The 13,697-nt window shown below is 38.8% G+C and overlaps 1 protein-coding gene across 9 annotated transcripts in view; it reads right to left on the bottom strand.

Annotated features, from left to right (window-relative positions):
- EPB41L5 (erythrocyte membrane protein band 4.1 like 5) overlaps positions 1-13,697 on the bottom strand; it is a 54,854-nt gene that overhangs the window by 30,968 nt on the left and 10,189 nt on the right. For all 9 annotated transcript variants that reach the window (XR_008437878.1, XR_008437879.1, XM_053982455.1 and 6 more), the window contains exons 3-9: positions 12,164-12,268; positions 7,547-7,589; positions 6,339-6,417; positions 3,846-3,890; positions 3,487-3,539; positions 871-991; positions 375-462 (exon numbers count right to left, since the gene is read on the bottom strand). Coding sequence is in view for 7 of the 9 variants with exons in the window: in XM_053982455.1 (XP_053838430.1) it covers positions 375-462; positions 871-991; positions 3,487-3,539; positions 3,846-3,890; positions 6,339-6,417; positions 7,547-7,589; positions 12,164-12,268 (534 nt within the window). In the remaining 2 variants the exon portion in view is untranslated. The remainder of the gene's footprint in view (positions 1-374; positions 463-870; positions 992-3,486; positions 3,540-3,845; positions 3,891-6,338; positions 6,418-7,546; positions 7,590-12,163; positions 12,269-13,697) is intronic.

Below are 13,697 nucleotides of genomic sequence, written 5' to 3'. Positions count from 1 at the left end.
TTGCTGCACTTGCACCTCCACAGGAGATTGATGCTTTTTTGTAGTTTTTCAGCTGGTAGCTGTCTACACCCCAGCAAATTTGAATTACTATGATTTTTCAACAAAACTCCTAAGCCTAAATACAAACTATAGTATATACTTCCACATCAATCACACATTTAACATAGAGCAGAAATGCTTGGACTCAAGTTTTACCTTCTAGAAATATATACCAAAGAGTGGAATGTTGACACAAAGCCACATCACTTACTATACAGATTGCATGAGAACAATATTTCCTTTTCTTTCCCCCCTCAAAGCAGAACCAGTGTTGAAATGCAACACAAAACTGACATTATCATTTCCAAAGGTCACCATGCTGTGGTTAAACATACCTTGACTATGTGCATGTCTACACCATACATTTCCAGCCACTTAGCTTTGTTTAAGTAGTTCGTTTCAGCCTGTGCTGGTGTTTGGCCCCTGAAACAAAATTTTTGCTGTTAGGTAGATGCCTGAAAAAGCATAGAAAGGAAAAACTGGTAAATGAGGAAAAAGGAAAAGAACTTCCTGAAAGTTTGTGAAAAATGTAAACATTGGTGACACCTGCTCACCTTATTGAAGGTTAAGGTCACTTTTTAAAGTTTTGATCTGAAAATGCTGCTGCAAAAATTACTGTGTTTTAAGATTTTGTACCTCATAAATTTACTCAGACCTTTGAAAAGCTTCATTTATCACATTATATTCTTTTACAAAGTAGGACAGAACCATATTAAAGTTCTATTTCTGAACAAGCCACAGAAGAAACATCAGCAGTATCTTTTTAAGAGATTCTCTTCACAGAAAAATCAGTGCAAACAGCTGGATAGCATTCACTGGATGATCTAGTACCTGCATTCCTTCCACTTCTCAAAAATAGCTAATTCCATCTCTTCAGTCTGAGTGGGAACAAACCTGAACTCAGACACCAGCTCAGGGACGTGTTCAGCAGGATCATAGTCTCCAAGTTCAGCTACGAAAGATCAACACTGTTAGGCACCGTTCTCAATAAACACCGTGGACATTTCTGCATACAGAATTTCTGCACACTTTTTGAGTTAGTCTAAAGTTGTTCCTTCTCCTCCTCCAGTTCTCACTTCACCTTTTTTGACAGGGAAATTATGAACACTGAACAAATGGTTGTGTTGTCTGGACCAAAGTTTTGTCTTAATGTTTACAAAGTATTGTTGACATATTCCTTAAAAAGCTTCCTATAAAGGGAATTTATCACCATCATTGAAACTCACCTTTTTTCTTTCTTGCAGAGAGTTTTCAACATTTTTATTACTGAAGTATCTACTGAGATGACAGCTGACTAAAGTTACAATAGAATTTTGCCTTAAAGAATTAAAACAATATTTCTTGAGATTTATAAAAAGCAAAATCAGTTCTGACACTTTCCATGAAACTATTTGTCCATTCTACAAGTCAGTTTCTGGTTTTATGATTTGATAGTGCCCTGTCCTGCCTGCTAAAATTACTCTGTGTCAGGGCACAATCATGCAGCTGTTATTTGTTGCTCTCCTTTTCATCTAAGGATATAATAAATGCCCTCCTGGGTCAGTCAAATGGCTCATCGAGTCCACTGCTGCATGCTCAGAGGAGCAGTAAGAGATGCTATGTAGAAAACATACAGGAACATACCAGTTAAGGGGTGTGTCACATCAAAAACACAACTCCATCTCCAACAGATGCTAACAAGTCCAGTTGTAAAGACAGATTAAATATCTAAAATGCTGAAACTGACAATTAGAAACCTTTACTGATTTTCAGAGTCACTAAGCACTGGCTCCTCCTACTAATTTCAAGTTGGTTTGTAATGTCCAGCTCGTAGTCAAAAAATTAGGAATAATTCTGTAACTTGGACTTTGGAAGTCTAATGCAGGCCAATAATTGCTCTGTCTGAAAAATGAAACTACAGATGTTTATGTAGAGAAAAATAGAGAAATCACTGGGAAGACGTGGCAAAGTCAAATAAATGCCAGTATTCCCCAGGTACAGAAATGCCACATGATATAAAACTCCATTTCTTGGATTCTGAATGGTGCAAGCATAATAACAGTCTTTTCACCCCCTCCTTTTTCTTTTTTTTTAAATGCTGACTGAGGAAGTCTGTAGTTCTATAATAATTTACTCCCACTAAAATGCCTGCCTCTGTTCAAAGGAATGCTGTCAAAGCCAGCTTAGGTTCCAGCTGATTTAAATGAAAGTACACAGCTGTCAGACAGTAAGATTAAAGCCCTGCTACAGGCCTCATTGTGGAGCAAGGAAAGAAAAGACCATCACAAAAAGCAGTGGATATATGGCCTAATTAGATCACTTTGTTCTTCCAAAATCTTATTTACTGAACCTGTATCTTAAGGCTCTAACAATGCTAATATTTTTAACTGTGGAATGTATTCTAACTGCTTTCCTTCCACACAAAAGAGCAGGTTAAAAAGGCAAGTGTCTTCACAGTTTAATCCCAACTCTTATACCTACACATGATTTAGGGGTATTAGCACTTCCTGCATGAAAAGAATAAAAGTGTTTTGAAAAATACTTGTAAGAGAACAAATTTCAGCGACTTAGTCCTATTTCATGCAGAGTAAGTGCAACGGATTCATAAGATGAATGTTGTATTGAGAATTTGTGTGGTTCAAACACATGGCACATCAATTGGCTTGAATAAGGCCATATATCCATATACCTATACCCTCCAATACTCTAGCAGGCATTTTTAAAACTTCAAGCCTCCCCTCTTTCTTTTGTGAGCTCCTCTGCTTGAAACCGTAGGAAACGTCACATTTGTTAACATCACCCCCTCATCCAAACAACACGTTCTCATCTGGAATCAAAAGTTAAAGACAACTGATTAATAAAATCTCAGATGACTCAAACACAGTGCTGTATAGCTGAGGATAAAAGAATATGTCACATCTTGTGGCTGAAGAAGGATCTGAAGTACCAACAAGTGCAGTTCAACCCGGAACACTGAAGTATGAGCATGAGACATAGGGCATGATCATCTACAAATAAGATGAAGTCAAAAGCTGGTATTTTATACACAGTGCAAACAAAACCAATTTTGTATCTGATTTGGACAACAAAGACAACACTTGACAGAACCTATATGATGAAAAAAAGTGAGCTGTGTTACTACATCAAAGTGATTCAGGAAGGCTGCAGGCCTCGTATCTTCTGTGAAAGTGGACAGATTTGCACATAAGCACCTGAGAAAACAACTTTAGGGCAAAGCTGTTTATGTTCAGAACCTCCTTGTTCTGTTTCCTGAGGAATTGAGTAATTTTCTGTACATACTCTCAAGCACAAGTACTATCTAAAAGATCTGCAATTCACACTGGATCACCAATGTCTGGCAGAATCTATTTTATGGACATAACAAGGACAGCGTTTTTTAAACAGTTAATAAGAGTCTACACAAAACTGTTTGTGCAACTTCACCCTTCCCTTCTTGCACCTACTCACCTTGCATGTTATAAGCTGCCAACTGGACAGCGGTGTCAAAAGGACATTCCAATCTGCCAAGAGAGAAATGCATTGTTAAAACCTGAACTGACATCATTAGCAGACAACTTATGTAACTGACAGTAAGAAACTGCAAATGTCTGGGATAAGAAAATGAAAAAGTACTTGAAGATTTTCAGAAAATTGAGGAGATAAGCACTACATTATTTAAGCATTCCTCTCCTGATATTCATGTATATAAAAGTAGTATTTTAGAGAAAAAAAAAATTACATTACTAAGCAAAACATATTAATTATCCAAATATAAATGTAATAAACTCTATGTTAAACACGCTGTAATAGTTTAAAAGGCTGCTTACTTTCCACTAAGAATATCCAGTTTCAGCTGCAGAACAAATAAATACCTGTAGGATTAAGTAAGAAATAAGTCATTGAGTAATAGTGCTAATGTGTCACTCAGTCAACAGGAGTAAGTTAGAGCTTGACAAATAAAAATGTTTTCTACTTTTAACATGGGTTTTCAAGACAAAAGAAACTGCGCTGTGACCTTTCAAGGCTTTATCAGTCAGGTTTGTGTGTTTTGTAGGCATTTCAAATGAAGCAAACCCAAAAGTACAAGTCGTCAAAAGCTGAACTACAGTGTTGCATGGAAAAATAAACAGGATATCCAAGTAAATATATTTTTTATTCTCATCTGATTCTACTTGAGCAAAGAACACATTCTTTCATTATTCATACACATACCAGCCTCATAAAAGAATGGTTATTTTTATGTCTTAAAAAAAAAGTTTCTACTATGGATTGTTTAGTTAAAATCTAACCTGGAATGCTGACTGCTAAGTGACTAAAAATAAACAGCAGGCTGCAGCCTTTTCAACTCGTTTACTCTTCGGAGCCAGCTTTCCTTCACCGCCTTGCATATTCTCTACTCTTTTTGCTTAGAAATGGGGCAAATATTGAATATAAATCCCTTGGGTGTGCAATACCAATTCTTCTGATCCAATACCCCTGAAGAGCAGTCCCCTCACTCCCTTATGGTACACAGCTTTCCTTTAACAAGAGAAGAAGTCTCATCAAGTGTAAAACACTGGCATCAACCATGGTATCCAGTCTGAATTCTAGCACAGACTCCCAGATACCTTACACACAACCTCTGCATCAACATGTGCCTGTGTCTCCTCACACTTTCAAACACAGACACAAAACAGGTGCAGGTGTTTTTCCTACAGGTTCCACAGAAGTCCACAAATACTTTGCCAAACCATTTATTAACCAAAACCTTTTGAACACTAGCCTCTCCATGGGGAATAAATTTGGTTGGTACTGACCCCAGATATGAAAATTAACACAGGCCTCCAGTGGGTAGTGGGTGTGACCAGTCTGTGCTCATCAGCCACATAACACTTCCAAACAATTAAAGCATTTCCCATGCTGTGTTACGTGACCACTGGCTGAGAACATGAGCAAGCTGCACCTGTGGAAGCTGAAAAGTAGCCCCAACTGGGTGTCCTGCTGTTTAAAGGTGGAACCCTGGGAAAGCTCCTGCCAGTGACACCTATAACCCATGGCAAAGCTCTGCTTCCCACTGCTTCTGCTACTTTAAGGTATCACACTGTCTCAAGACAGAAGGACAACTTGCTGCTCTCCTGTTCTGGAGGATTAGCTGAACAGGCAGACAGTGTTTAAAAGCCCTCAGGTTTCAGATCTGCCCTGCTAAAATCTGCACAGCAAGGTCTGATTAGCAGAACTCTAGTCAAAATGGATGAAAAAGTTCCATAGATCAGGTCTCAATTTTGTCTACAGTTGCTGGTTTTAAAGACAGTTAAATGTTTATTTAGGAACATGAACAGGGAGGTAAAACATTCTTCCCAGATCAGCAGGAAAGCATTAAAAAGCAGCAGTTACCACATTATGTTATCACATGTAAATATTAAGCTGCACAGGGTACATATGGCTGGAAGGGGTAATGCTACTATAATCTTCCTGGTAGCACTCCAAGGGATTTGGCTAAAGTGCAGATTGAAGAGCCACACAGACATAAACCTGAAGAACAAACAAATGCACTTCACAGTCTTACAAATGGCTAAGGTATGAAATGTCTACAGCTATCATGAAAATACAACTTTGTTTACTCTCCAAAAGGGATCAGCAGCAGTGGTAACAACGCAAAGAAATGTTGCCTTTTACAACAGATCTATACTCCTGACAGGTGGTAGGTTGTGCTCTTTTTTAAAGCACACGTAGTAGTCTCAGCCCATTTGGAAATGCAGTTCTGTGAATGGATTTGTGAAATGCTTTAATCAAGAGGAACTGCTGCTCACCTGATTCTACAAACCTACACCACCTACAGTAGTGTCAACTCAGCTTAACATGGCAGTAAAATACTACATTCCCTTTCCATAAGCTCTTTGAAGACCACACATGCAATGAAATGCTAACTGAACTTCCTTTTTTCAAAGAGAACCTCTAACTTGTAATTCAATGCTTTTCTGCCTGGAGACAGGATGATTGCATGCAGTTCAAACAGCTTAAGAAAAATAAAGACAGAGGAATGATGTCTACTCTCTTCAGTGAAAACCTCTGTCCATCGTGTATAAGCTACTCAGATCAGTTGCGAAAATTGCCTAAGAGAAATGGTGCATTAAGTAATATATTAGTATTTAGATCTCTGCGTCACAGCACATTTATTTCCACACACAAAACAGACACTTTACAAAACGAAAACTACATTTACAAAAAGCCAAGTAAGCAAGCAGTTCTAAAGAATTCTCCAAATTGTTTAAATAGATACCATGGAAAACATTTCCCTGATCTTATTTGGGTCCCCCTCTCACACCCAAAATCCTTCTTACCTTGTTAGCTCTTCACGTAGATTGTTGGGCTCTGATGAGTAAAACTTTACACGAAAATGCAGACAATATGGGGGGCCAACTGCAAAGCAGAATTCATTCAAGACAATAGTAACAGTTACTGGATGAAACAGGTTATTTATTTATTACACAGAATCACATCACAAAACTTGACTGAAATTGGTTGGCTATGTGCTACAGAAGGTCTTAAGGCAGGAATTCCTTTATGCCAGGGAAATCCGTGAGGAACATCAGGGTGAGCGGACACTTAAATATGTGCACGAAAGAGTTTTATGTGTTACAAGTCAACCCAACGGTCCTATCACATTAACGTGATTCTTCCTGCCAAGAGCACACGAATCCAGGATAATCCCTATGTTTAAGGGCTCTATCCATCACCAAGAAAGCTGAGCATCTTGGCTCTACAGTTGACTAAACCTTCAGGCACGCTGTTGGTCTCTGCAACACCTTCCCAGGGCTCTGAGAAATACTCACTGCTGACAACTCTGGCCCTTCTATTCCACAGAAGTTTAGACATACTTTATGGGCACTTAAGAGACTTTTCTATGGAAAAATCATCTCTTCTGGAAACCAAAGAGTTAATTCAGCAAAAGGGTGGATTAATAGCTCTTTAAAAATGTGCATCGCTCTGCTGATTCTTGCATTTGACAGGAGGAATTTTCTCCCTCTCACTGCTTCCAAAACCTCTCTTGTATTAAAACAACACCACAAATCCCTGAAGACTTCCCACACTGCAGAGAAAGGAAGCTGCTAAACAACATCTTACCCAAGCACACATCACTGCAACAACCAGGCTACACTGAACCCTTGAGCAGCAGGTGAGGACTTGGTGGACTGGACACAGATTCAAGCACGCAAGATTGCCCCATCAATGAATGAGGTCCAAGGCAAGTTTTCCTATAGCCAGGATAATGTTCTTTAATATTAGAACATCTTCAGCTGCCTTGACTCCACTTCAACTATAATTAATGAGCCCATAACATATGTTTAATTAAGAACATTAGAATAAAGTAATATGAGCTACAGAAGGAAGATGCCATTAAACAATCAGTAGCACCTGATTGCTGGGCTTTTGTCACCTGCCACCCTCACCTCCTCACAGGACACTGCCCCCCACCACTCATTTCAACTGGCTGTGCTTTCCTTATGTTAAATACAATGTTCCAAGAGAAAATGGAAAGGACACTTACTTTTAACTTGCTTTTTAATGCTTTTGGTGTTGTCCAGCCAGTGCTGAAAAATAAATTAATTTCATTGAATTATCAATAAAGAAATCTCCTAAAAAGAACAACAAAGGAAGTGTTAGTGTAGACCATCTTGGAATAACAAGTAGTTTGTTAAAACAATCTAATTCAAATCTTTCACAATTCATAGCTTTCTGTGCTTGCTGAAGATAATTTTGCTCAAAGTTTGTAATGCAAAATGTCAGTTTTGAACAACAGAAACATCCTGTAGTACCTTATTTAAACCAAATCTTCAAGGCAGCACTGTCTATTTAAAAGAAAAAAAAAAACATACTAGCAAACCACTTCACTAGATCTTCATCCTATCCAGACAAACACTTAATTCACATATTAGCAGGTCAGCCAGTGACAACGGGCCAGAGAAGCATAAATCATAGCTGAAGACTCTGGCACTCAGCTGTGTGCGATGTTTACTTGGGGCAGGAAGGGGAGAGACAGAATAAATATTGTTGGCTTTCAGACATTTTCTTTAGATGACTCAAGTGCAGGAACAGCAGAGCTGTCTGTGTCCCAACATCAGAGTCAGCTCTACCTAATTCTCAAAAATCTCTTCACAGGCGACATTTTAGCAGCTGTCACATGGGAGGACAAGTTACTGCCTCACCTACTAATGCTAATTATAAGCTATATACTGGACAAGAAGCCAAAATAATGGCTTGACTTAGACTGTGTACAACAGCATGTGCAAAAAGCTAAACTTGACAGATTGAAACCCTACACATGTACACTATGGTCCCCAAAGTAATTGCACATCATCACACTGCTGAAGAGTTTATACCAGAAGTTAAAGCTGGAAATCCAACACACATCTAGCGGGACAGATCTCCTTCCTAGTGCTGTGTAGGGCCAACAGCTCCCTCCTCCAAAGGAGGTGACTCACCTAAACAGGAAACACGGCACAAAACATAATTGCATTGACTCAACAGCCAGAGCCAACTACCTGACACACTGTGTCCTGCATGGTTCACCATGCCCAGGGAACACCACCTCATCAGATCAATCCCAAATGTCACCTTGCAACTAATACAGATGAATTATATACTTAGCAAGACTCCTTTTGTTAAACTGTGTGACATGAAGTTCACAGTGAGCTCCAGGGAGGACAGAAAAGCATCAAGGGTATGAAAAAGAACCAGTATTTTCAGGTTGCACTGCCAAGTGTAAACAAATTCCTGCCTCCAGAACAGCCCTGCCTTCTGCAGAGAGCTGAAGTCAGCCTGTAACACAGCCAGGCTGTGACTGATTGCTGTATTAGCTGCAGATGAGAATGCTTAAACCATCTGCTGCTGCTATGCACACAGCTGAGAATGCTCTCATTGCCTATTCAAACTAAGTAGCTACAGAGAGCTGAAATGTATCTAATACATTTTTAAAATAAATCAGGAAGCTTAAGGAGGAATGAAGCAAATATTTGCATAAATTTTGCTTACACTACCAGTGAAATGGGAGGTAAGCAATTTTTTTTTCTACAAGGAAATCATATAATCTTTTTTCCTATTCCATAACCTCACTTGCTGTAAGAGAGTTTACTTACTCCTTCCTCCACAAAAAAAAATATAGAAACTACCCAGCTGGAGGCTTGAAGGTGATTTACATACAGACATGGCAAGGAGAGCCCTTTCTAGGCTCCAGGGCTGGCTGTGCCCCCCTGTTTCATCTCCCTGCTGGCCTCCCCCCTGTTTCATCTCCTCCACATTCCATGGGAAGGCAACAGGCACCGATAGCATTTCACTCTGCTGGGCTCTGACTGCTGCTGCCCACAGGAGCTCTGCTCAATGGTGATGGTGTGCAAGGGAGAAGGGAAGCAGAACTGATTTTAAGTGGGGGTGGGAATGAAACAAAAAAAACAGCCCCAAAACCAACACATGAATGGACAGGCACAGACGTCAAGAAACTTGAGATTTATTCCAAGTGATTACAATGGAATTCAAGTAGACCTGGAAAAGAAGTTTACTTTTGATGAGGGTTTGCACAGAACAGTCTACTGCTGAAAATCAGAGATAAAGTTTGCTAAAGAGAAGGCAATGCAAACAACAGACTGCACAGAGTACTGCAAGTCGTTACTAAAATAGTTTGCTGCTGCAGAAATCAAAAACAAAACACATACAAAAACCTTCAAATCTTGACCCAGCAACATTTCAAGAGTTTGGGCAAATGAGGTTTGTTAGACAAGATGTTGCAGCTAAAACTGATCTCTTCCTGAACAGCAGGGATTTCTAAAACTTTTATATAATTACATGTTGCCAGTTTGTATCAGAAAAAGTAACTAGCAAGGATGGCAATATTCTTAAATTGAGTAGCAGAAAGATTATATCCTTCAGAGCCAGGGACAATTCTGCCTGCAGTAAGGGACTGCATTCTTACACTGTTTATTTAACAGGACTCCTGAATATTCTTGGACAAGTCACTTGATTAGTCTCTGTTCTTTGTTTCCAGCTGCAGATTGGGTTTCTGCTAGAACTTGCCAGCTCCTTTTGCAGGAATGGCTGCTATTGCAACAGTTCTTCATTTCTTAAAGCAATTAATTATCTCTGGCTGTTGCATTCAGCTTTTCTGGCAAAATGCAATCTTTTCTGCTTCATTATACGCAGCTCATCATTAAGGTCCAGTGTAAACAGATTGTTATCTCTACTCTGCTGCTTTTCAGTCACACATAGTTAAGAAAAGGAAGCAAAGTTTGAAATCCCCTGTACCTGGTAGATTGTGCAGTATCAAATATTCAATCACGTGCTCTCTGGACTGGCAGTAATAATTTGCTAGACAAAAGCAAGGCATGACCCACTGCTGCAGCAGAAAAGATTAACTCTTATTAACACATTTCAAGATGAACTACCTTTATTTGCTAGCAGATCAGGAAGATTAAAAAAAAAGTATCATATAGATAGTTCTACCAGTTAAAACTAACCCACTGTGACCTCTTATGAGATCCTAGAGACAGGGAAATACATCAGAAGCCACACAGCAGAAACTGAGTTAGGATACGTTAACCACATAGACAATATTGCTTTTCTGAAGCAAAAAGACAAATACAATAGAGCTCTTCACTATCAATAACCAGCATCTTGGACTGCACATGCTGAGCACAGCTAACATGATCTTGAGAAATATAAAACAGTATGCAATAGGCTGTTTTCTCATTTCTGTTGGTATGCATGGTTCTGAATGCCATCCATCTGTTAGTGGAATGATCTTTTTCTCCTTAGTGTTAAATGTTTCTGTTCTGCAAGGGGTTTAAGACCACTTTCACTACTTGGAACTACAGACCAGCAGCAGCTAATCCCACTGGCTGTGAAGTTTGCTTCAGATGCTGAACACCAACAATTTTCTCTGAGGAGCACATTCTCTACAATTACATGCTAAGCATAAAATTCGATCACAGTAATTTTGGAAAGAAGCCATCACGTTATAAGTGCTTTGGGGTGGAGCAATGTGTCCAAAGCTGTTAAGTTTCTTTAAAAGGTTCAAGTCTGTGGATTTTATTTTTGCCTTTGTACAAAGCTGCAACAATAAGAGACCATCTTCAAAGTGTTATGGATGCAGACCTTCACAGAAATAAAGGAACGTAAGTCACTGCCTCCATTTTTGTATGCTGACCATGAACAATTCAGATATTTAGCTCAACTGTCTGTGCTTCCCCTCTGCCATCCTAAGCTTGAAATAATTCTGAAGTGGCCTTGAAACACAAAAACAATTAGGTTATATATCTAAGAAATAAGATTGACATATGCAGCAGGAAAACACAGTTCTCATTCTACCTGGGGATTTTAGCTAAGTGAATACAAATTTAAGTTACAGGGATGCAGGACAAAGAAAAAAATACTCCTTGCCTAAAGGCTCACTTAACTTGCAGCTACCCTAGGTGGCAGGATTAAATACTTGACTATAAGTATCTATATAAAACTGCATAGCCCACAAGTGAAAGAACTGTGGTTGCTACTGACAATGCTCTGCTTCTGACTTCAAAACCTGTTACATTTTTAGAAACACACAATAAAACACCAACAAACTTGGGCTTGGAAGAACCCTCAGCTCAAAGTGATACATATAAACACACCCATAGCCTCCTAAAAACTTAAGAGTTGCAGGTCTGAGTCACACTGATTTGAACAAATCAAAGGTACACTCCTCCTGCAACCAGACATTAACAAGGTGACTTTTGCTGACAAGAAAGCTGACTGCATTTGCAAAGGAAAACCTTCTCCTCTCTGTATAGCACACAACAGAAGGGCCAAGCACACACTCTAGATTTGCCCCGTCCCCTCTGTATCATCAGCACCAAAAGTTTCTACACGACACACCAGGCTCTGGGGTCCAACTGGACCAGCCTGCCTAGTGACAACAGGAGGTGTGACAGGAACATATGGAAACAAGGAAGGAAGAGACAACAGCATGATCATATGTTAGAGTGCTGGAGGTGGAACTAAACACGGGACACGGAAAATCACACATCTCACAGCTTCTGCACAAAACTTAATTCACAAAAGGCAGCTTTCTTATAGCATTTTTGTCAGTATTAGGATTTAACTTTTACACTGTTGCTTAAAAAAGAGCATAACTACTTACTGCCACTTGTGCTGAATCCATGAACCTTAATCCAAAGTAGTCGCTTTCGATAAGGTCCAGATGATACATGATTTGCTCAAACAGGAGCTGGCCTTTGGCTTTTTTCTGAAAAGATAACAAGACTTAGTACATAGCAAGTAGATTTATTGTAGCATCTTCCTTTTTCTCTGCACATGTTACATTTTAATTCCAAAAATTTAGCTTCTGAAAATATGATGTGGACACCTTTTTTCACCCCCTTGTATTTTCTGATGGCTTCTTTTCTCAAAGGCAAATCTACACCCCACAAGAAACATACAGAATATCCATAAAGAACTTGCATAATCTCCTTTCTTGGAAAATGTCAACACTGACTTGCCAACAGAGTGTTAAAATGTCATTTTATCATTTTTCCTTTTAGGCTTTCCTTACTCACTGACATTCAACAGAACTGGAAACACAGCCAGTACAACTGCAATAACCAATGTACTGGAAAACTTTAGGAGCCAAGTACAGCAAATTGCTTATGAATTCACTACTGTTTGGTATCTAGGCGTTTCACCAGTTTAGAAGCAGGTAGCAAAACCTATTGAATTAGGAGATAGCATTCGATTAGCAAGTGCTTCTAACAACTGCTAGGAAACAGTCTGGGGCAAACAACTTGAATAAATAGCACTTAGATATCACACTCACAAAACTAAGTTCATAAAACTAACTTCTAGGTGCAAAAAGCCAGCTCATATGCTCATACATAATTTATGAAAAAAACAGCTCTGGCCCCAAGGAAACATTGCTTTTACAGTGATGTCTAAAAAATTAAACAGTTGTTTTTAAAGAGAAAACACATAAATAGCACTGAGCAGTTTCTACACAACATATATTCTTCATGCTATGAGCTCCTTTAAATAGATGTAAATGGAAATAATATATTAAGAGTTATTATATCTGAGATGCTTAAATGTAGTAAAATACATTAATAAATTATTAGATCAGAGTAAAGGTCATAGTGTTAAAAAAAATTAAACGCCAAGAAATGCAGGCATTATTTATGCTTACTCAGCCAGCAGCTAAAGGGTTTTTCTATTTCTGTAAAGCCACCATCTTGAAATCCTTTACCTCAATATTTATACATTCAGAACATGAGAAATGGGATAACTTTCTAAGCACATATTTAGTAAGCTAGTAATTAGCAAATTTAGTACACCTCTCAAAATTATGGGCCAGACAAATTTTTCTTCTCAGAAATAATCTGGTTTAATCAGTAAGTAATACCTAAGTAAGTAAAGTTGCATGCTGTAATGCTTGTCATCTTCCTCTACCCTGACCTTCAGATATTTTATATTCAACTTTGCAATCACTATCACTGCTTTACTTGATGTATCAGTTAAATCCAACACAACATATCATAGCCCAAAGCAAAATCTCAAAAAAAGTTTGCAAACAGAGCCCGTCTAAGCAAATTCTCACACAGTTATTTCTTTCCAGGTACTGGGGAGAATAGCAGGAACAGAAAGCATTTGGGCCAGGCAGGCAACTTCAAAAACACACAGCATCT

The sequence above is a fragment of the Vidua macroura genome, chromosome 7, assembly GCF_024509145.1.
Source record: "Vidua macroura isolate BioBank_ID:100142 chromosome 7, ASM2450914v1, whole genome shotgun sequence".
NCBI lineage: Eukaryota > Metazoa > Chordata > Aves > Passeriformes > Viduidae > Vidua > Vidua macroura.
The sequence above is the reverse complement of the archived record's forward strand: the minus strand, read 5'-3'. Positions and strand labels throughout refer to the sequence as shown.